A 26,092-nucleotide genomic window follows, 5' to 3' on the forward strand; every position below is an offset into this window, starting at 1 on the left:
GCTGTTATATATTAATCTTGTTCAGCTATTTGAATTTGCCAAAATCCTCATTTTAAATCAAATTTACTATAAACATTAGCTTTAAAAGTTTGTTTTAAAAGATCGTTTTTGTTAGGGATCTTTTAACGAATCCACTTTAAAACTGAATTTAAGGGTTTGTAATTAATAACAAGTCTTGGGGAACCTCGTTCTTGTTCAGCTGCATCGTTAACATAAAAAGCTGAACAACTCCAAGATTATTTTGAGGGACGAATAATTTTATTATTCAAAATAGTATGAATTTCCTTTTTAAAGATTTCCATTAAATCATGGTTCATCTGAATAGGCCTAGCTTTTGTAGAGATGACCTTTTCATTAAATCCATCAATATATGGTAAATCAATAATATGGGATTTTCGATCCCAAAATGCATTTGGAAATTCTGAGCAAATTTCATTTTCAATTTTTTTTTGAATATTTGCAATTTTAGCAACCATTCTCGGGGTTTTTAAGATTTATTCAATTTTCTTAATTTTAATATCCTCTTTTAAAAAACAAATCTGATTGATTTTAAATGCAGTTTGTTTATGCAAAAATTTACTCTCCTCAAGAGAAAGTGTCTTGATTGATTCAAAATCTGAAATATAAGGTTTGATTTGGGTAATAAAAGGTATACCCAAAATAATTTCCTCATTAATGTTTTCAGTTATAACAAATTCATTAGCAAGGCAAATACCGTCATTGCAGATATGAGCATTTGATAGTTTATATTTTATACAGATACGAGCTCACCAGTCGCGTTGTATAACTTTGTAGTTCCCTTTTAGAGGTACTTGGTTGGGATTAGACCTTCAACAATGCAATTACAATTTGCACCATCTTCAATACAATTAGGTGATGAAGGCGCTGATTGATCGGAAGAGTTGTTTTCTTCATCTTCGCTATCTGAAGTAGCAATCTCTTTTGCTTTAAGAGATACTTCAGCGTCCTTAAGAAATTGTTTTGCTAAAGCATCAATTTCAATTTTGTTAAGTCTTGACTTAACTTTTCAAACTTCTTCTTTGAGGGAGTTTAATATAGATTTTACTATCAGCCATACCGTATATTCCATTCTGTTATCCCTGTACCATCTGCAACACTCTGGGGATGCATATTGTTCTCTTCAAACTGGATATCAGGAAAAGAAGGTCTGGGATAAAAGTTTTTGGAGTGAGGAAGTCTATCTTTAATAGGAATTCTTAAACAGGTCAATTATGGAAGTTATCTTTTTTATTTACTTAAGTTAGTCTTTTCATAGCCTTTGGAAAGAGAATGTCATATTATCTTATGTTGATATGTTTGATGTCTTGTAATTATGTATATGTCTCATTATAAGTATTCTCGAGGGTCAGTTAGGTATGCTTAGGGAGGTTGTATGGGAGGTCTCTCTTTGTATTGCTTAAGTGGGTCTTAGGATAGCTTTTAGTGAGAAGACTACTCGTTAAGAAGTGTTAAGAAGGAAGGAGAAGCACTTCACTGTAACAGTAAGTTCCTTCACTATATATTGAATATGGCTTAATGTAAAGTTGGCTTAAAAATATGTTAAATCGTTTAAATGTTGTTCTTATGATTAAAACATTATTTTTAAATGAAAAGATGCATATTTATAATAAATGTCTGTTTTCATGCATTATTCCATACTTAGTACATGTGGTTGTACTAATCCATGCTTTTAACTATCTCTATAGTTGGTAGGTGAGCAGAATTTGAGAAGGAAAACTTGGATCATAGCATCATCATTCATGTGAAGTTGAAGTATGTCCTCATTTCATTCGAGGGCATAAATGTCTTTTACGTTTCCATTTGAAGTATTGTAATAGACTAAGTATTTTTATATTTTGAAGTATGGGTCGTGTCCCAAGTATTCTCATGTCCTAAGATTGACGAAATTGAGACTTAGTTTTTACTATCACTTTACATGAAAGAGTTTTTAAAGACTATGATATGTTTTTTGAAATGTTTCAATTCTGCACTATTTTAAGGGCTTGTACAAAACCTTCGAGGGGTCAAGTACGCCGGTTGCAATCCGAGATTGCCCCTAACTTCTAGGATGTGGTTTGGGGATGTGACAATATCCTCACTTAGTAGGTTATCAAGCACTATATTATCATCAATCGTCGTAGTTGTAGATTCTGGCTCATCTGTGGTGAAGTAAGAATGGAATCAATATCGGCTCGGAGACAATCCAACTTAGTCCGGATGGAGGAAAGATCTTTAACGAGGGTTGGTCGTGCGAGTACCCTCAACCCTCAAGTCATCCAAGCACTTATGAATTTCCTGAAACTTCATATGCCCCTTCCCCATATCAACCAATGCACTCTTAGTGGAAAGGAATGGTCTCCCAAGAATAATGGGAACCTCAAAATCAACCGCACAGTCATAATCAAAAAATCCTCCAGAAAGATGAACGCATCCACTTTCACTAGTACATCTGGGGGTGTTCGTGGTTTGGTTTGGATCGGTTATTGACTATAATAAAAACCAAACCAATCTAGTCGGTTTTTTAAATTTCTAAAACAAACCAAACCAAACAGAATTAACCATCAGTTTGATTATTGTCGGTTTGATTTAATTTTTATAATTTATTTAGTTTGAAAGTAATAATTTTTTTTGAGTACATACGTATATAGATAGACACAAACACAAATTACATTAACAAACTACAAAATAGCTAATGTCAATTCAGTCAAGCAATTAAGCAATACCAGAATGTGTGACTATTTTATGTGAAGTACATTATATAAAGACTAAATTAGATTTTTATGGACTTGGATTTGAGATTGTTATACTTGGGTTAAGTGTTGAGCTTGAGAAAAAGATAAAGTTAAAGACTTAAGTTAAATAAAATTTAAAAAAATATTTTAAAATTTATTTATCACTAATATATAAATAATTATAAAATTAAGATATCTAATATATTGGTCTGGATTGGTTATTTTTGCAGTTGTTTTTTAGTAAAACTAAAACTAAACCAAATAGTATCGCTTTTAAAAATTTAAAAACCAAAACTAACCAAACTAAACCAAATATTTATTTTTTAAATGGTTTGGTTTGGATTGCGGTTTGGTTTGGTTGTTAACCATAACCGTGAACAACCCTAAGTACATCATAGACAAAACCGATGGATCTCTTCACAGTTATATCGGCTATGAGCAACCGCATCAGATTCAATTTTGGATCTCCTAGACCCAACTTCTTGTAAATAGATAATGACATCAGATTTATTCTAGCACCAATATCACACAACGCATTAGAAAAATGCAACAACCCAATGATACATTGATTAGTAAAGGCACTAGGATCCTCCTTCTTTTGCACAAGGGACCTTGTAGCAATAGCGCTACAATCTTGGAATATACCATCGTCTTTAAGGTCACTACCCTTTTCTTTGTTACAATATCCTTCATAAATTTTTCGTGCCATGACATTTTCTCAAATGCCTCTATCAATGGAACATTAATGGAAAGAGGCTTCAACATACTAATTAACCTACGGTATTTTCCTTCCTCGGTATTCTTCACTAACCTCTGTTGAAAAGGAGGTGGGGGTCTAGGTATGGGAAAATCTTTCTCATATATCTTTGCTTCCTTCTTTGTTTCATTCTAAGACTTTCCACTTACCTCAACCACATCATCTTCTTTACTAGTCTCACTTTCCATCCCCCACGACATAGGTGGATCAAGGGATTGCTTACCCTTTCAAGTTGTGACAGACATAACATGCCCATCATTCTTAGGGTTCTTGATGGTGTTGCTAGGAAGAGTGCTAGGTTGACATGGATTAACGGCAGTTGACAAATCAGTCATTTGTTGCTCAAAATGTTTGATTGACACTGCATGTGTATCTCATCACCTTCACATTATCATCAATTGCATCAAACCTCCTCATAATCTTTTGCATCATATCCTCAATACATGACATTTTAGTTTCATCTTCCCTAGGACTAGATTCCCAATTTTGAGGAGGAACATAAGGTTCAACCTGATCATTTCTGTTTCGATAGTTGTTCTGGTTGTAGTTTTTGTCACGATTACAGTTCCCATCTCTGACAATTTACCCTCTTAGCTTTCGTTGCAATATTTTCAACCTTGGTGCCAATTAGCCGTATTGGAACCTTGAGCGTTTGGTCGGAAACCCTCTATCATATCATTTACTGTATAAGCATCCTCTTAATAGTTACATTTCTCAATCGGTGGTGGATTTCTAGTCAAATAATTCACAACATTTGCCTTCTTTGCACTTTCTCTAACATGCTTCAACACCTATCCCAATTTGGTCCTCATCTGGTGCATCTTCTCACAAATCTCATCTATAGACTGATTAGTTGTATCTTGGAAGACAAACTTGTTCCTCCCTGTATACAAATTTCTAGTGCTCCAAGCTTTGTTGTTTCGAGAGGTCTTCTGCAAATACTATGAAATCTTCTTGAAAGTGCACTCAGCATATAAACCTCCTTCAATAGTATCAAGCATGACCTTACTTTGTAATCCTTACCTCGGTAGAAATATCCTTCAGGGAATCATCATCAATACAATGATTGAAACACCCCTTACGAAAGCGGTGAACTTTTCCCAAGAACTACTCACAGACTCTATAAGTGCATCCACAAAATTGTTGAGTTTATCTTTGTGGTTTGACTTCTTCAACATCGGGAAAAACAATTCTAGGAAAACATCTCTCAATTTCAACCATGTATGCACTGAATTATAAGGAAGCTCATAAAAACACACAGAAACATCGCCACTCAGTGATAAAAGAATACTCCCAATATGATCACATCCATATCTAAGTCTTATCGACCCACAACCCTTTTACAAAAACTCCTTAGCTTGGCTGTTTGAGCTTACGGATCGTCCGACGCCAAACCCGCGAAGAAGACCCTTTTCGAAAGCATCTGCATCAAACTGATAGTCACCACAAATGTATGCCCCAGAGGTAGAGGAGGTAGGAAAAGTATTCCATCTCAATAATATTAAAGTTGACCTTATAGTTATCATATAGTCTTAGCCCTGGTGGATCGTGTACCCCCACTACATCTCCCAGTAGGTTCTCATATTGAACCTGGCTATTCTCACCACCAAACCTCTATGGCTTCAACCCAAACCATCACCTAATTCTCCTCCGATAGGATTTACTGGCACTCCTTCATTATTCATTCGTGCAAAGTTCTATTTAGTTGTGGATCGTAAGGAGTAAATGGTTCTTGTTGACTCCATGTACCTGTCATATACTAGAGTAGGAACCATAGAGAGACAAAAACAATGAAAAAATTAAAATTAGGAAATACTTATCTTTTGTTCAACAATTTAGTTAAACTTAATCTAAAATCTTTATTCCCCGGCAGCGGAACAAAAATTTGATATGCTCAAGTTACACATCCCTAAAGAAGAGTAAGAGATCGTTATCAAGTAAAGAAGAAAACTTATAGGTTAGAGTTGATCAAATGAGGAATATGGTTTAGACTTAAACTTAAATGACAATTATATTCATTTAGTTAATGTATTTCTGAAAACAAGTAATTAAAGAGATGGGATTTGTGAAATCAATTTGGGAAATTATGTGAGTGTTCATGAGCAAGATCCAAACTTTAGTTCATAAGAAAACTAACTTTTCTTATGAACTACCTCCTTGGTATGGCAAGTAGGAACAAGGCGAATTCTGATTCGTGCATTATTTAAAAAGACTTTTTAACAAAAGAATTATCAATGCATGCAATAACACTATTCAAGAATTGCTTAATTACTATTCGTACTTTTTTAATCACTGATGCTTTCCACAAACATAGTTGTGGATTTAGTTACCCATAGTCAAAAGATCATAAATCATATTTTTAGATGAAGAAATGATGAACTTAGGTAATGAGAAGAATAAACCCAAAATTTCAACTTGAACATCAAATTCAAAATCTTCAAACGAACTTTATAAATTAATAATTGCCAAAGTTGCAAATTAATCTCCAAAGTCAAGAACTAGAACAAGATTAATAAAGTCTAACCTCAAAAACAAGGTTTACATGCCCTATATATAGAAAAATAACTCCTAACTTAAAAGGAAACGAAATAAGTAAATAATGTTCCAGGACGCGTTTCAATCTACGACACTGACCTACGGACACTTGATCGATCTACAATTCCCTTCGTGACTCAAGACTCATGCAAATTGCTAAATCTAAAACTCATCAAATTTTGAACCAAACAACAAATCACCAGCACTGAGTATTGATTGACCTACGATCCATGGCTCATCCTCTTTAGGTGCATACTTAGAATATTTACAAATCATGTACTGGAACCCCTCTCATAATTATTTGATGGATCATCGGTACGATTTGTAGAATGCAACCATTGTTCAATACTTGGTCAAGAATCCCCTTATTTTTTTAGTGCCTTGCCTTCTCATCTACGTCAACTATCTATGGAGTGTGAATGGACCTATGATATTTTAATCACCACTGTAGATGCCCTTTTCTACACATCCTTCAGTTGTGTCTATTAGTTTCTTCCTCTAAACATTTTTCGTGCAAACATGATAAAATTATATCAAAACCAAGACAAAGTGGCCCTAGACACACACAACTCTTAAGTTAAATGTATTAAAAAAATATGTAAACTTATGGTATATTAAGTTGTCTTCAGAATAACTTGCAAGAAATCTGAACACCCACAACCGGTGTTAGAACCACGGGTGGTTGACCCACTTTATAATGAATACCCCGAGTTTACTCGTGGCCTTGAGTTTTTACCCCTAATATAGTTTTAGAACCATGTGGTGTACATGTTACACAACCTTGAAAGAAGTTCTTTAGCACACCAGTATCCTTAAAAAAGTCACCTGAAACAAAGGAGATCTGAACTCGGGAGGGACCTAGTCCTTGGGTACTTCAACCTATCACTTATCTAGCTCTACCTCAAGTTTTTGCCACTCTATGTGTACGACCTCTAGACTGTTCTACTCGTGAGCATGGCCTCAATTCCAAGACCTACCTCTACCCTTATTTGGACGTGTGGCTTTGATACCATTTTCATGACCCAAAAATGAACCTGATGGCACTTGTATATTCCCACCAAGAAAAGTGAGACTCAACCCAATTAATTGAAAGAAACACGGAAAGATAAAGCAAAAACAAAATAAAAGTTGATAGGTAATTACTTATATTAAAACAACTAAAATTTTCTTGTCACATATACAAAGCCATACATAAAGTGAAGAATAAACAAGCAAATACCTCTCAAGTACCTCAACTAGCCTCGAATAGTAGAAGAGTAATCAAGGCTCGGATCCTACACAAGTGTAGAAGCAAGGAGTGAATATAAAAATATGGTACTCATAAATAACCTAATAAAAAGGCAAATATCTAGAAAATTAATAACTCTTACACTTCAACCGAACCTCTTCAAACTAAAACAGACACATATATCAGCTCAACCTAATAGCTCTACAATGCACAATTCACAAGGCTCAATAATCACAACACTATAGTCACTATTCAACAACCAAATGAATCAAGTAGTCAACATAAATATAATGTAGTTAACCTCAATATGAAGTAAATAAATCACGTGTAACAAGTGCATCAACAATAGTTAAAAAGTAATTCACACATAAGCATCAAAAAGCATCTTGGTACAATATTTAATCAATAAAGGGTCACAAGAAGGCAATTCACATCATCATAATTATCACATGGACTTTTTATTTGAACTGTTTTTTATTCATGAAAATTTACAAAGCGGACAACTAATCCTTCAACTCATTTTAATTACTCCAAATGCATAAAGAACAAAGGAAATACACAAATTCCACTAGAATACAAGTTTTAGGAGATCACTTGTCATAAACCAATCAATTAATCACTTCAGCGTGAGCCTTCTCCTTTTGACTCTTTTTAGAAGCCACACAATCTATATAGAAGTAAATTCACAATAGATTTCAAAAAACAACAATACACACAATAATCTCTTGAAAAAATATGTCAATCGACTCAAAACCCAATTTTAAAAAAGGATGTGAATCCAAGAATTTAATAATTGAAGTGACATCCAATAATTTAGAAACTCAATGGTGCAAACAGTTTTGCAAAAGAAATCAACATCAGTTCACAATCTTTATTTTTGTTTGAAACATGAGTTATTTTAAAAACCTTTGCATTTATCAATTAAAATCCTAAATTTTAATGATAGAATTCATAAATAAACAAAGGGAGATGATGTTTTAGGATCACAAAAGCTTGCCCAAATGAATTAGCATAAGTAATTCTTTGAAAATTCACCACCAAGGACTTCTGAATCTCAAAAATGGAAAATGGTACTTGAACCCCAAAATTTGTAGTCAAAAAAGGTGTTTGAATTACTTAAGTGGACACAAGTTCGCTTAAGCGTACTTTGCAAAAGAGCCATCCAGTTATCTTAAGTGAACCCTTTCGCTTTTGTGAAGTTAAATGCACTCACTAGAAAATTCAACCAACTTTGAAATCAACAGATGGACCCTCAAGATTCGTGTAGAATTATGTAAACATAAATCGTATATGCAAATCGATTGTACTCGACATTTCATACTCAATCCTCGTTGAAATAGAATTTCAAGGTCTCTTTGACCCGACATATGTAAAACAATAATCAGGACCTTACAAAAATAAACCAAGACCTCATCTAGGTCTAAAATCTCCCTAAATCACCAGAACTCTCGGGACTCCGATCTGAGCATCCAAACCTCTAATTTTGAACAAAGTCAATCCAATGGCTAAATTTCCATAACTTTATAACTATATATCGTAAAATTTAATAAAGACTCCCAATCTAAAACCTATAATTCTCATAGACAAAATTTTACTTTGTAAAATTAATGGATTTGACAAAATTCCATTCTGGCACTCAAAATTCCAAAAGACTCTGAAAACCACTTTTAAGCAACTTAGCTTTTCAAAATCACAAACTTACCCAAGTTCTTGACATTTCCTTCAAAGTTCGAAACCAACTTTAAGTCTTGTCATAACCCAAGTCTACACCCTAGGTGATACTGGAGTCGAGAACCATTGATGACCCTGATGAGTCCATAGATTGGACTCATTTACGATTATATATTAGTAGAAAGAGCATCCCCAAATGCTTATTTTATCTTAAAATTTGATGAAAACTCTTAAGTTTAAGGTATTTGAAATTTTAAGGAAAGCATGGATACTATGTCCCAAAAAGGGACAAAAAGAACAAAAAAATAGAAGCATGTGGATAGTCGAGTCAACTTGGTGGATTGTCAAAGAGGCCTACATCGCCTTTCGTTCCAGTGTGTTGAGCCCTGAAGGAGAGAATTAAATTAGTTGAAGAAAGAAGAAGTCAGCACGTCGCTGAGTAGCTCCGTGAAGTAGTACCATATCGCCCGATGTACCAAAGCACGACGATGTTGAAGGTTGTACCAGAAGGCGATGAACTCACAAATGGGTGAATCCCGAGTTTGTCAGCATTTCTGTCTATAAATACTAGTAGAATTGTATTTTTAAGAGAGTCTAATATTATTATAATTATCAATAGAAAATATTAGTTTTCCATATTTTTACTATTAGTTTGAGAGTGTTTTGAAGACTTGAAGAAGAAGAGGGTTTCATCTCTTTCAATTGGGAAGTTGGTTTCTTTGACTTGTTTTGCCTAATTAAAGACTTAAATCTTCATACCCATTTGATTTTAACATCATTGAAGGTATAATTTCTATTTCTTGATATGTGGCTATAAACCCCATTCTTGAGGTGTGATTTACCAAAGATGGGTTAACATTGTTGTTGGGTCTTGCTTGCTCATAGACTAAATGTAGCTTAATGGTGATTTTGTCTAGTTGTTGTGGATGAATTTAACAATTTTATAGTTTCAAATACAATTTTATTTATACGTTTATATCTTGCTCAAGAGATGTAACAAACCCAAAGGTACTTCCTGGATGTTACCGGCGTATGAGACTCTAAGAAATCTCACATAAGACTCTCATAGCAATCATTGCACAATATACTCCAAAATAAGAATCTAAAACTTTCTTCACACATGAAGAATACTTTCATTAATACGCAAGCGGAAGACTTTTAAAAACATGTAACTTAACAATGTTTCATAAAACCATATAATACTTTGAATGTAATACATTTGGACTAAGCCCACACAAGACTTGAAATAAAGACTAAAGACAAAAAAAAGGAACATGTCAGTCTTGTCCTCAAATCTATAAAGACTATATTTCATCTTCAACCCTTAGAAACATATCCATCATCCATGGCATATCAAGACTTCCAATCCCTTCACTTTAAAGGGGTTAGCACAATTAGTGCACTAAGTATGGAAGCCAGGCAAAACCCATGAAAAAGGAATATTTAGTTTAGACCATACTTTCATGACATTTTGATAAAACCTTTATAATAATAGTTTAAGAGACAAAATACAAGTCAACAATCACATAGAGAACATAATACATGTAACATTAATCATATTACCATATTCACTTAGACCTCCTACTAAAGGTTATCCTCAGAATCACTTAAGTAAGACAAGAATCACTTAAGTAAGACAAGAAGTGACCGCCCATACACCCTCTTTAAGCACAACAAAGTAATCCTTAAGACAAAAGTAAAGATATTCATTTCCATCACATAACACTAAGTTCCATATTCAATATTATAGGCCTTTACATAAGTTAGACTCTCTACCTAAGGTTACTCTAAGACTCACCTAAGTAAGACATGAAGAGACCACCCATACACCCTCTCTAAGCCTACCTAAGCAATCCTCAAAGCTACCCTAGATAAGAACTTTTCTATTCAACATACTTCATAAAGAGAAGAATATTCATTTAAATCAATTTTGAGAGACAAGTAATCATTTAGAGGACTTCACATAATGGTCTTGAAAGACCTAGAGAACTCACCTAGTATCTTTAAAGCTTATTCGTACAATGTATAGATAGCGTACAATTCCACTACCCACACGTTGTAGAACTTATCCAATAACTAGAGTGTACATCCCATATCATAATAATAGGCACTAACCGACATAGACCATACTATCTAGGTATGGAATCGGGAGTCCACCATATCCGGAAGAGGGTGTTATACTTGCCTAGGGTAGAACTAGAACACATCCCATATTGGCAAATTGTTAGGATGTCAAGGGTTTCTTTGTACTCTAGTCTCATCTAAAGTAGAGTTACTACCATAATCATATCCAGTCAGTGCTTTGCATTGTTTCTCATAGAGTAATAATTCCCCGATTATATTAGTGAAGGTACCATCACTACACCCTACCAACAAATAATACTTTTTATTCCAAAGGTGGGTCAACTAGGGATACCAACCAAGGACTATTAGGATAGTTCTTATGACTTTCTTAGACATGGTTTCATGTTGTTCCAGCCAACCTACCCCAAAGTAGATCATTCCACTAAAGAAGGGCACCATTATGGTATTGTACTTCAAGGCTTTTATTAACCTTCTTTTTCTCATTCAAGCTTACACATTCTTGACCTTCTTTTCATATTCAAGGTCCTCGTTTTTAACCTTCTTTTTATGTTCAAGGTTCCATATTCTTGACCTTCTTGTCAAACTCAAGGTCCAATATTAGTAATCCTTATAAGGGCACCATCTTAGGTCTAGCATACCTAGACTTTCATTCATTTCATTCATACGTACATGACAAGGTGCCTAAGCCTACCAAGTCAAGAGATCACGTATTCAATAACTTTCATGTATCAAGAAGAGGGACCTAAGTCTACCAATCAAGACACAACATGCATCATATCACTTATTCCATATCATTAAGTACCAAGTAGGGACAACTAAGTCTATCAGACAAGATAAAACATTATCACATAAGGCTTTTCTTAGTCCTTCATCACCATATATCATCACTTAAAGAAGAATCATAAAATTATCACTCTTATAAGATCATATAAACATCGCATGAGTACTTTACTTCATACCTTCACATTATACAAGATCGCACATGTATCATACCCTAACTTCACCATATACATACATATAAGTCATAACACCTCATAAATATCCATATTACTTCACATAATCAACTTCACATTATACCTTCACATGAACCTTAACATGATACTACTACAATTCATATAATAATACCAACAAGGTCATGATCATAATCATATATCACACATAAGCACCGCCACCATAAGTGCACCATACCAATCAATAGAAATTTTATAACAATTCTACATTAACTAAGGGAATCAGGTCAACTTACCTTCTTTCATTAGACAAGATCACCATTCCTTCAAATATCCATCAATTCACAATATAATAGTATAATTAACCATATAAATCAACATTACAACATAATCTAATCTCAATTCTATCATCATACATCATATCCAATTAACCCATGTATAAGCCAAATTTAGATATTTGGGAAGATCAAGGGTTCATGAAGATTTTCATAGGAAAACATAAAATATACATCAATTACATCATATCTAATTGTTTGAAAACGTTTCACGCAATAACGCATGACATAGAGTAGAAATTGAACTTTTTTTATAAATTTAGAAATCTTTAAAATTGGTTCTACGGTGATAGAGAACCTTACATAAAGAACTATCACACCTTATTATTCAAGAACCCAACAAACATTGAGAAGAAATCAGTTGAAATCATCCTTCCTAGCAAGCTCCAAGACTTTAACCTTCAATGGCAGCTTGAGGGAATTTTGGGAGAGAAGAACTTTTGAGAGATTTGAATTTTTAGATTTCTAATTGAGGGTTTGGGGTTTTTGATAGGGTAGTGAGGGTAAAATGACCTAAAATCAGTATATAATACACCCCTACATAAATTGGACATTTTTAGTTAAGTCTAACTTGACTTTAAAACGACACAATCAAAACTTGGCAGTCACTGCGCGTCGCGGAGGCAGCTTAATATGTTGATTTTCAAAATTATTTTAAGGCAGTGAGGTGCCTGACAAGTCTGCGTCGCAAGGAAACATTTTTCCTTCCAAGTACACTTGTGTGTTGCGCAGGCAGTCCCTAAAACAGGATACCCTGGCAGCTTCCTTGGCCCACGTTTGGGTCCTCCTTCAGGACCATTAAGGTGGTCCTCGGGGAGTCTTGCTCAAATGTTTTGACCCAAAACATGTCTATGTAGACCCTAGAAACACCTCCACTGATTTATGATTCCAAACAACATATAAAAACATGCACATCATACTAGAACACGCTAACACATAAAAGACTAGTTTTTGAACGTCTTGATTGTTCCTTGTCGTTTGACTTTAAACTCTATCGGACTGGGCTATAAAATAATTTACACATCAAATTAACTAATTATAATCCCTCAAAGAACTACTAAATTTGTCATTCAACTTAGATTTTGAGGGTAATAACAAGAGAGAAATCACTAAACCAAGACTACAAGATTGATAGCCTAAGGAGTGTGTCAACATGAGGTTTATCTCGAGATAGTGAACCTTAGTCCATATCCTAACAATCAGCTCGAGAGAGTGAGTGGGTAAAGCGTAGGCTGGTCTTCATGCGGCAGGTGAGTGTCCAAGAGAAACCCTTTTGGAAGGGGGTAAGTTGCTCGAGAGAGAACTTATTTGTACGAATCATCTGGCCTAATCACTATTATTCTATAAATTTTCTATCAAAAGCAAGTACCCAATAATCTATATTAATCCGCACTGCTGTCACATCCCAAGAATTGCCCCTCTCATTGCTTAGAAATTCCTATTATTTTTCGTTATTTTTACTATTTGTGAGAAAACCCTTTTTGATATTTGACACTTTTGTGTCACCCTTTGAAATTACTATGTATTTAATCATTAATTTCTTTAGCTATGACTAATTTGAATGAAATTCTAATTATCTAATAATTTTCACGACCACTCCCTTGAGGCACAACCCCACCCCTTGGTTGAGTTACTATTCTATTGCACGCTCGTACACACTTGTACTAGAAGTTGTGACATTGATTATGCAAACATCAAAATGGCACCACTATTGGGAAGTAGTGTTATGTTAAAATGTTGTTAATTAGATTTCTTGTTTTTCTTAGCCTTAGTTTTACTAATCTTAGTTGTACTTTTGTTTTACTTGTCTAAAGGCCAAAGCAGGGAAACAATAATTGATGATCACTATGGGTATCACATAGATCATCATCTCTTCAAACTATTGAACCTCAGGGATGATCTACTGATGTTCAAACAAGAAGGAGAGGAGATAATTCAAGAAATGTGGATGAAGTTTAATAAAATTACAACAATGACTATCTCATAAGATGTGAGACAAGATGCTGCTGGATTTATTCTACCGGGGTCTCGGACCCAAAAATAGAAACATAGTTTAGCACCTTCTCGAGGGTGGTATGCTCTACTAGACCTAAGAAGTTGTCGTAACACTACTTGATCACATGGTTGAAACAAGCAAGAAAACCCAAAGGAAACACGAATGGGACACATTGGTGGCTCAAGTAGATGGTCTTTCCAAATGATTGATTGGGTTAAAAAAACAAACCATGGAAAGGGTAAAGAACTTCTCTGTTCAAGAACTCAAACATAGGAAGAGGAATGGGGAGTTTAAAATGACGATTCCCTTTCACTAACTATGCAAAAACTCAAAGAGCAAGAAAAGAAGTTGAATGACATGAAGGATAACATTGAAATGCTAAATGAAATGACTACTTCAAACTTCATAACTGTCTAGGGGTAGGATGTTAAAATCACCATTTCGTGACAGGTCAATATCCTTCCATTCACCAAAGACTCACCTAACTACATTGTGGATGATTCCTACAATGAATAGTAGTTATTCACTTGCATCGTGTTGCGATGTTCACTAAGGCATTGTTTGGGAGGCAAGCCAAAACCAATTATTATCTTAGATTTGCATTTTGATAAATAAATGTGTTCTAATAGTATAGGTTAAAGTGTGGAAGACTCTCAAAATGTGCTAGGTGGAAAGCAACAAATCTAGTTGGTGAGTCACTGAAGAAACTGATGTCCAATCCTCATATGCCATTTGACTCAAGATATCTTCAAAAATTAGAGTTTGTAAATCTTGGCGAGCTCAAGAAATAGTTAGCTAATCATATTCCATATCGTGACCTCGATGTTTATTGTTGTTTGAACTCTAAATTTGTTTGGAAGTTATGTACAACTCGGTGAAGTAAAAAATTGTTCAGCGAAGTGCCGACTAACTCAGGGATCAAGATGTTGTTGACGAATGGGAAGTAACTGCACAATTTTCAAGCAAAAGCAAAAAAGGGTGGCTATGAAGCATTCGAGAACATGGGTTGAAAATAGGTGCATTCGGTTGTGTAGAGAATATGTGTATAGCTCGCTTTATCACTCAGCAGTCCGCTTAACGTCCCCACCCCGCCTTATCTCCAGTGAAAGATTTCTTGAAGAACTATGACTCAAATCATCAAGAATAGCAAGATAAATTCGCCAGAAGAAACATACCATCTTAAGAGATTGAGAAGCTGCCTAACCGGGATTCTTCTCTAGCCCTATCTCTATCTTTCTCTAATTTAACCTCTGGATTTTTGGTATATATTTGAGGAAAAATACTTTTTGATTGTGGTGGGTAAGGCCCACATCTTTTGTGCTAATATTTGTGTTGTTTTGTGTTTATTTGGGTTGTGCTATTTAAATTATATTTATATGCTTTTTGTGGATGTTTGAGATTATGGATCCTAATTTTTTTATAATTGCAAAATGATGTTGACCCTTTTGAAAAATTTTAAATTTTTCACAAATTATTCTCACCTCTTGCATGAGCTAATATTTGTTGCTCATTACAAAATTGAGTCTCGGTTTTGATCAATACCACTGAATTAAATAGTGCTTGCAATCAAACAAATATGAAGGTACGGCTACGATGAGACAAAATGAAGTTGCATAGATAATATGTAAACTCTATATATATATCGATGTGACTAGCCATGTGTCAAATTGATTATCTTGTAATGACCGTAGCATACTAGCAAAAGTGAGTAGTCTTATTTTGCGTAAGTATCGATGCACTGTGTATATAATCATACCTTGAACCATGCAAGACAAACCTATAATTTTCCTCTTTAGTATAGTAAGCTAAGGTAATGCTTTCTCTTGATATGATCTTAGGCAATTTTTTGGTATGTGAGCCAATTCGACATTTACCTCTTTTGTCACCTCCCTTGTGAGTGTGTGAACCTCTCTTGAACACCTATTGAGCCTTAACCTTATTTGGAAGAAATCTCATGAAGACCAGACCCTTCTTTATCATATCCTTTAATCCTCATGAATGATTGGTTTTATTAAAAAAGCCAACTTAGGCCAAAAGTCTAAGTTGGGGTGTGGTGAAAAGAAAAGGAAAAAGTCAAAGAAGTACAAGCAAAGTCTTGCTTAACCCATGGTGTTGCAAAAAGATGGAAACCCTCCATATAAAAAAGAGAGAAATAAAGAAAAAGAAAAAAAATAAAAATAAAGATGTGGAATAAAGTACAATAGAAATAGGGTTTCAAAGAAATCCATGTAAATGAATAATAGGATGACTTATAAGCACTAACAAAGATGAGGAAGCAAGAAGAAAGGAAGTGTTATGAGCACAAAAATTCATGAGGACCATTATTCATTAAGCCTAAATGACCCTATGATACGCTCAAACTTACTTCTCAAATAAGAAGTAAAGCGGTCGTGTCAAGTAAATAACCCAACTAGTGAGGTTGGAATCGTTCCCACGAGGAAAATAGTCTAGACTTAACTTCAACCTGTTATTACTATTGTTTAGTCAATGAATTCCTTGGAAAGTAAAAACAATAAAAAGGGGGTTTCTATTTATAAATGAGTGAAAATGAATAGAAAGAGACGCTTAACAGCTTTGACAGTTGGATTTTAATCAATTAATCAAAGTAACTAGGGTTTACGTGTTCCCCACAGGTTCATAACTTGATAATTCTAACTATAACAATTCTTTCCTAGTATCTTGCATGCAAAGTGACAAGTTATGTATTTCTAAATCCTTGGTACGACATCTAGAAAATCTCACTCCGCACCTTGGTCGGGCTATGTGTGTTGCTTTCCTAACCCTTATCTTTACCTCATATTAAGCATCGTATTCGATATTTGACTAAGTTATTACCTCGTACCAATCAATACTAGCCTATTAGATAGTATACACTAAATCTATGTTGATAATTCTTTTCCTATTATCTACCTCCTTGGTCCGGCAAGTAGCATTAAGGCGAGTTCTAACGTTGATCATCCGTTAAAAAGACTTCTAAGCGAAAGAATTATTAATACATGCAAGACACTATTCTAGAATCGTTATTTTAGTTAGGTTTTATCTCATTATTTGCCTATGGTTCCCACAACCCTAGTTATGGAGTTTAGTTACTCATAGCCATAAACACAATATTCAAATATATTAAATAAGAATTCATGTACTTACTTCAATGAGAAAGAATAAAATCCAAAAGGTTGCTTGATTAATCACCAAAAATCACTTGCAAGAATTCTCAAAGTAATCAATAATCTCACGAAAAGTCTAATGATTATCAAGAATCTCACAATACAATGTTTACCAATACAGAGTTTAACAATCTAAGAGTCTAACCCCCTCAAACGAGGTTTTTTCAAACTATTTATAGAAAATAAAAACCTAATTAAACAAGGACTCTATTTGCTGGAAATCTGCCAAAACGCAGCTGGGTCGACGGACCACGCGACGGACCGTCGTGGTCACGACGGACCGTCATGGACTCCGTCGTCCCATACTTATGCAATTTCTTCTGCTGCTCTCTGCACCACCCTCGACGGCAAGTATGACGGACCGTCATAGACACAACTATCCGTCGAGGGTCTTCGTTCCAAAACACTTCAACTCTTGGAATCTGGGTACTGGGATCACTTCTCTGAACTTCATGACGAACCTGCAGGACGGACCGTCATAGACACGATGGACCGTCACAAGCTTCGTAACCCCACACTTGGTCAGACTTCCCCATCTTCCTTCAGCAGCTTCACTACGCTGCCACCTACGGACCGTCATAAGCTCCGTAGGTGGTCTCTTCTGCATTTCTTCGCTCAAAATCTCCGCATTCAGCTTTGGACAGATTTCCTGCAAAACAAAGAGAAACTTTTAAAATTAGCACAAAAAAGGCTTTTGGACACACTAAATTTAAGGAAAAAGTATTAATTATACCGTGAAACCACGGTATATCACCCTACATTTGCAAAAAAATGGAAACCCTCCATATAAAAAGTGAGAAATGAAGAAAAAGAAATAAATGAAGAATAAAGATGTTGAATAAAGTACAATAGAAATAGGGTTTCCAAGAAGTCAATGGAAGTGAATAATAGGATGACTTATAAACACTAACAATGATGGGGAAGGAAGAAGAAAGGAAGTGTTATGAGCACCAAAATTAATGAGGATCATTATTCATTAAGCCTAAATGACCCTACATTTGAACTCAGCTCCATTACAAGCATTAGCAAGGCCTTTTTTATCTTGAGAAAGTTGAAACAAATGTGGATTGGAAAGTAAGGGTAAACATATAGGTGAAAGCATGCATCCTGTTACTCTTTTTGAGTGTGAGTGTTGTATCTGATTCCTAAAATTTAAATTGATATACCCTTGTGTGTGAAAAATGGGATCATCATTTGCCTGAGGAAATTTGAATGCTTTTGTTGATATTGAACTTGCATTTGAATATTTGAGTACACAATTGATCCTTGCATAAGTACTGTGAGTCTTGTTATGTACATTCCTGATTCAGTCTTGTGTAGCACTATTTGAGACATCCTTATTGAACTGCTGAACTTCAGTTTTACTTGAGGACGATCAAAAGTTAAAGTTGGGGGTGATGATAATTCCATAAATTTGACTCATTTAGGGCTATATTTTAGTAGAAATAGCATCCTCAAATACTTATTGTATCTTAATATCTAATGAAAACTCTTAAGTTTCATGTATTTGAAATTTGAAGGAAAGCATGGACACTATGTCGAAAAAAGGAACAAAAAGGCTGAAAAGAACAAAGAAATGGAAGTTTGAGGATCGCCAAGTTCACTAGATGAATCGCCAAAAAGACCTACTTCACATTTCATTCAAATGTGCAGAGTCCTAAAGGAAAGGATCAAATTGTTTGAAGAAAGGAGTAGTATGCGCATCACCGAGTAGCTCTGCGAAGCAGTACCATATCCCCAATGAAACAAAGCACGACGATGTTAAAGGTTGCGTCGGAAGGTGCTGAACTACACCAATGGGTGAATCATCGAGTCTATCCGCAATTCCGATTAAGGTTGTTGAACGATCCACTGTAGTACAAATCTGCAAAACTACAAATACTAGTAGAGTTGTAATTTTTAGTGAGTCAAACATTATTATAAATATTGGTCTAAAATATTAGTTTCCACATTTTTTTTCTCTAAGTTTGAGAGGGTTTTGAAGACTTGAACAACAAGAAGGCTTCATCTCTTTTGATGTGGAAGTGTAGTGTGTCTCTTTGATTCTTCCTTCTTTTCGTAAATCAAGAATTAAATCTTCATACCATATGATTTCAAAATCATTGATATATAATTTCTTTTTCTTGATGTGTGGCTAAAATTCCCCATTCTTGGGGTGTGATTTAACAAATGTGGGTTAGGATTGTTGTTGAGTTTTGCTTGCTGATAGATTAAATGTAGTTTAATGGTGATGATGTCTAGTAGTTGTGATTAAATTTAATGAATTTGTGGTTGCAAATACAAGTTTCATTATGTGTTTTTGGCTCAAGAGAGAACTCACAATACCAAGACTACTAGATTTATGGGATAAGGCATAGGTGGACATGAGTGAACCCTAGTCCAATATCCTAACACTAAGCTAGAGAGAGTGAGTAGGGTAAGGTTTAGGATGGTCTTAATTCGACAAGTGGGTGTCCGAGAGGAACCAATTGAGACGGGGTAAGTTAGAGAACTTATTTCCACGTAAAGGTTAGCCCAATCGCTACTATTCTATAAATCTTTTATTGAATGCATGTATGCAATAATCTAGATGAATCGGTGTTGCAGTCACATCTAAAGAATCCCCCCTCTCATAACTTTGAATTTCTTGTTATTTTTTGCTATTTTTACTAATTCTGACAAACCCACCCACCCCTAAATTATAATTGACACTTTTGTGTCACCCATTATATTTACTATGTTCTTAATCGTTAATTTCTTTAGCTATGACTAATTTGACATAAATTATAATATCTAATAATTTTCACGACAACTACTTTGGGATATGACCCCAACCCTTTGTTGGGTTATTATACTATTCTACGATCATAGACACTTGTACTTGAAGTTGTGTCATTAATTACCCAAAGATTAGAGCCCAAGCGAACCCTTGGTCTAGCTTAATACTCAGCGGAAGACTAAATACTCAGTGTTTAAGACAAATCAATAAATAATATCATAAATCAAACTTAGAATGTATAAAGGAAATCATCCAACTTGCCTTAAAGGCAACTCAAATTGTTATGATCAAAACAACTTAAATGAATTAAGACTAATGAACTACTAATGTCTAACTATCTTCGAAGCCTCAAATACTTAAGAGGGATGTTGGGACAAGACCCACGATCATCCTAATAACATAAATAAACTACCCAATAAAAAGGGATCCTCCAAAAAGCAAGGAGGCTCACCAAAATATGGATTAATGCATAAAATCATGAGAAACGGGCATTTATAAGAACTATGCTCTTTTTTATTAAAACATCACATTAAAAGTATAAAAACCACATTTAAGCATTAAACATAAAATTTAGAACACAATAAAAGTCATATACATTTTATACCAATTTAACAAATCTTACCGTGAACTTCATTGTCACTTCACTATAACTTTCAATAAAAATCATACCTTACATTATAGCATCAATAATACCTACAAATCACACAACCATGAGGTCCCCCTACAAAAGGTGATTCTAAGGCTCACTTGAGTGAGTTAAGAAGCACGGTCGCAAACAATCCCTTCACACACACCTAAGAGATCCTTTAGAGTGAGTACCTTGGATAAGATAATTCTCACTTCAAACAACAACAGATATATAATATGATATTCTCCTCCCAAAGGTTAAGAAAAGACTTACTTAAGTAATTCAAGAAGAGAACACCAATGCACTCTCTCCAAGATTCCCTAAATAATCCCTAAGAATTCCTAAGTTTGGGTCATCTCTACTTTATCAATAAAATTTCCTATCTACAATCATTCTTAAGACTTTCCTAGATAAAATATGAAGAGACCATCCTTTATGACCCTTTCACACCTTAACTAGGCAACCCTTAAACTACTCTAGATAAGTACTTATTCATTTACATGATTCCTAACTTAAGTCATTACATTTATTAGTTCATGTAAGAGACATTCATCACATAAGGACATTCAAGAAATGGTCTTGGAGAAGACCTAGGGACTCACTCACTACAATCTTCAAAGCCTAATCGTGCAATGTCTAGATAACGTCCCATACCACCACCATACTCACTCAACGCTAGCCTTTTTTATCATAGAGTATTTCATTAAAGCAGTACATAAGAGGTTCCATATCTACTTCACAACCCAATCACATTACACCTTATCAAAGAGGGTCCACTAAGACTACCTACAATGGCTAAGAGGATAGCTCAATGACTTCCCTAAGGATGATTACATGTCGTTACAACCAACCAACCTTGTGTCCACCATTCACACAACAAGGATACCATTACGACTTTCAACTTGAAGGATATCATAACCTTACATCTTGGATGAAGGTTCCACATAAAAGACCTTCTTAACAATGTTTAAGGTCACATGTCAATCACACATAAAAGAATAAGAGGCTTTAGCATAGTAAGTCAAGAACTCAAGTTCACATTATACATAGATCAAGTAAGGGACACAAGTCTATCAAAACAAGACATATGCATAGTTTACATATAGCATATCATTCTAGAAGCACATAGGCATAACCAACATCATTTATAGGTCACCAAATTAACTAATATAATATCATCAGTATAACCATCATAAGACTCATATAACCAAGTAGGAAGAATCATGCATCAACCCTAAGACTACACACATAAGGACATAGTCCGCTAACATGATCACCTAATGTTAATAGAAGAGCACATATTGTCACATTACTTACATGTATATATATATGATTATACTTCACCTAAATAAACTACACAACAATCATTATACATCAAGTAATAACGACAAGGCCATGATCATCATAAATCATAAAGAAACACCGAGGAGGCCACATATTTAATAGGTAAAGGATATATCACCGCCACAATAAGTGGACCACATCAATAAAAACTTAATTCAAGACCTAAAAATAATCGAATTAACATCAATTCAATCAATATATAATGATTCAAAGTGTTTTATGCAAGAACTCATGTATAGATATCAAAATTGGACAAATTCATCTTTGAAAGACTTTGGAAATCACTTTGAAGTTTGGCTCCTTGAAGAAAAGAGTTTCAAGGATGAAGAACCGTACCTCAATTTATTCTAGACCACGAATTTGATGAAGAATTGATGAAGAATCACCAACCAATCTTCAATCCAAGCTCTATCTTGAGTTTTGACTTCAATGGAGTTGTAAAGTATTTCTTAGAGATTTTGGGTTTTGATTTGGAATAATAAATTTATCTAGTTTTTTAGGAATTATAAACCCACTTAAAATACCCATAAAACCCTTAGGTAACCGCCCAAACATTTATTTGGATGTGTGGTGAACTTACCAATTCACCCCTACTCTTAACAGTGAGTCTGCAAAATTGCAGACTCAATCGATGCTCGCCCATCATCACCTCGTAGCCCAACCAACAGACCATCCTTATGGTCCATGGTTTGGGTCAGAGGCTGGCAAAAAAAATTCCAATTCCCCTAGACTAAGTGTCAACCTACTCGCTCCACCTACGGGGCGTCAACTGACCTACTGGCCGTTGATTGTCCACTGTAGGTGAGGCTGGTTTATACAATTTTTGGCTATATGTTGGGCTCTTCCTCAAGGACCCTTGATTGGTCCTTGGGGACATTTTCCCGAACGTTTCCAACTTGAATATGTTCGTATAGGATTTTAGGACCTATCACATCAATTTTATTAAAAACAAACACGTAAAACTCGACGACACATGTTAAGACACACAAGGTCGTTTCAAGGCAAACCTTTCGAACGTCATGGACTATCTTGGACGTTTGCCCTCCAAACTTCATAAAATTTTAACCAATTCCTCCGAACCTCATTATAAACCATTTTAGGACTTCAAAACATTAATACACAAGAATTAGGCTTTAGTTTCACCTATGTAATTTTAGAGGTGTTACAATCTCCCCCACTTCGACAATATTCGTCCTCGAATGACACTTGCTTTATTTTGGGCACTTTCAAGAGATGATTAGCTCAAGACTGGCAGCACAAAACCATTCGACACAAGATACAACACCAAAGCTTTTAGGAACACCAATTTCACATAACCAAGAGAGTCACAACACAAAAATAAGCTAGAACTACTCTACAACTCATCATGCTACTAGACTCACATTCTTCATTTAAAATAGCAAGAACTCCTTTTAGATTCATAATCATGCTCATATAAATCAAATATATACACATCACACCCATTTTCAACAAAAATACAATTTAGTCAAAATTTCAAAAATCTTACAGTGAACTGCCAGCATTGCAGTGAAACATGCTAATTTTTTCAAAAATGCAACCTTTAAGCAATTATTGATGAAATCGTGATAATATTAGAGATAAAACCACATAAGCTCAATTTACAACATAATCATAACTTCATGAAATGTACAATTCAAGGAATCAAGGAAATTCAATTCCAACAAGACTCCTAAACACAATACAACATGCAACATGCTACTATGACATTCTAAGAGTTGAATAGAAGATAAGAGACAATCAATCAAAACCCTACTACTCACCATACTCCCCCACTTAGAAGGAACTCATAGCAACTAAAAGAGAGAAGCTATAACTTGACCAACATTATCATCATCATCCAGCTTTGATCCCCTAGCCCGGAATTCATAGAAGTGATTCTTCCTTGGAGGATCAGCACCCGTAAAACTTGGAGGAACTTGCTTACCTTGCTTTCCTGTAGCCGCAATAGTAGGACAATCTCTCACCTTATGTTCATCCTTACCACAACCAAAGAAATTCCCCGTACCCATTAGGCATTGCACATAATGCTTCTTCGCACAAGTAGTACAAGTAGGCTTACCACCTTGAGAACCACCGCCTTTCTCAAGTTTGACAGTAGGAGCACTAGGTTCATCTTTAATTGGAGCATTCTTCTTTAACCTAGGTTGGTTTTACTCACTTGGCCCACTCTTCTCCAAGTTTCTAGAAATCCTACTAAGCTTGGAATTCTCAATGGATTGAGCATACACCATAAGTCTAGAAAAAATTATATCACAATGGAGCATGGACGTACGACACTCTTCATTCACAAGGTCGGTGACACCGGTCACAACCCTACTCATCTCATCCCTAGGGTTATACACCAACGATGGAGCATACCTAGACAACATAGTGATGTTAGAGGAATACTCGTCAACACTCATATTGCCTTCCTTGAGATTGATAAACTCCTCAACATTCACCTCCCTCCCCTCACAGGGAAAGTATTTTCCTATGAAAGACTGTTTAAAGTCCTCCCACTCTATAGGAATCGACTCCACTAGATTATTATCTTTCATTGAGTGTACCACACTTGAGTCACCTCCTTTAATTGGTACTATGCTAACTCCGCCTTTTCTGTAAAAGTCACACCATGTCACTTAACACCTTATAAACACCAATTAGAAACTCTTTGGGATCCTCTCCCACCTTAGAGACAAGAAAGATAGGAAGATTCATCCTCACAAAATCTCTCAATCTAGAGGTCACAGTTTTCGCCATAACATTCACTCTAGACACAATAGCCCTATTGACATGTGTAGTCATGGCTCGGGCTAAAGCAAGTAGATCCTCTCTAAGCTCCTCATAATCATTTCCTAGGGAACCACCGGAAAATTATTACCTTTTTCCTCAATAGAAACTTGAGAATATCTATCACTTGGGTCCCCTTGAGCACCATGAGGAACTTGCTCAACTTCAAGAGGAATCTCCTTATTCACCCTTCCCTCTTCCAACCTTCTAGCGGCCATCCTTCTAGTATTCATCTTCCTAAAAACACAAAGAAAAGCATTAAGAAAGACACTCATAACTTTTTACTCTATGGCACAACATAAAAGTAGAGAAAGAAGGAAAACTCTATTGTTCTATATCCTCTCGCCCAAAGATGTGTCACGACTCACAATGATGAACGGGACTCTACTAGACGTGGATTTATGAGACTTTTTTATTCCTATGACTACTTTCATAAACTATGCTCTGATACCAACTTTATTATATCCCGAGAGTACACCCTAGAAAAGATGGAACTCTCGGAGTGCGACATGGTTTACTTAACCTCTCGGAGGTCTTGCAAAAGCCCTTGACATCATTTATTGCATACATGTATGAAAAATAGTGCGGAATTAAAACTTTTCATATGAAAACATCTTAAAATATCATTCACATAAAAAGCAATAGAAAGCTATAAGTGTCATTATATGCCATCGTTATACTTAACAAATACATGGGACACGGACCATACAATGTAAATATAAAAATCTAATATCTATTAAAATACTTTGAAATAATTAAGTCTAAAGATTATTATGCCCTCGAGTCAACTAAGGACATACTTCAACCTCTCTTCAAGGATTACTAGATTCCATGCTTGCTTCAACAACACCTCTCAACTAATAACCACACCTTTAGAGATAGACCAAAGTATGGAATTAGTACAAACACATATACTAAGTACGGCTTAATGCATAAAATCATGAGAAACTGAAATTTATAAGAAACATGATCTTTTTTATTAAAAATTCACATTTCAAGTATAAGAACCACATTTAAGCACTTAACATCACATTAAAAACACAATACAAGTCATATACAATTTCTACAAATTTAAAAAATCTTACATTGAACATCACAATAACTTCACTTTAACTCTCA

General features: G+C 35.0%; 1 protein-coding gene across 1 annotated transcript; it reads right to left on the minus strand.

The window, feature by feature from the left end:
• Window positions 1–802: 802 nt before the first annotated feature.
• On the minus strand, window positions 803–3,441 carry LOC107019448. Its single transcript, XM_015219946.1, has 3 exons — window positions 3,105–3,441; window positions 1,107–1,202; window positions 803–984 (listed from the first exon to the last, which is right to left on the minus strand). The coding sequence occupies exons 1-3, from the start codon at window positions 3,439–3,441 to the stop codon at window positions 803–805; spliced, it is 615 nt and encodes a 204-aa protein (XP_015075432.1).
• Between the last annotated feature and the right edge of the window lie 22,651 nt (window positions 3,442–26,092).

The sequence above is a fragment of the Solanum pennellii genome, chromosome 5 (assembly GCF_001406875.1).
Source record: "Solanum pennellii chromosome 5, SPENNV200".
NCBI lineage: Eukaryota > Viridiplantae > Streptophyta > Magnoliopsida > Solanales > Solanaceae > Solanum > Solanum pennellii.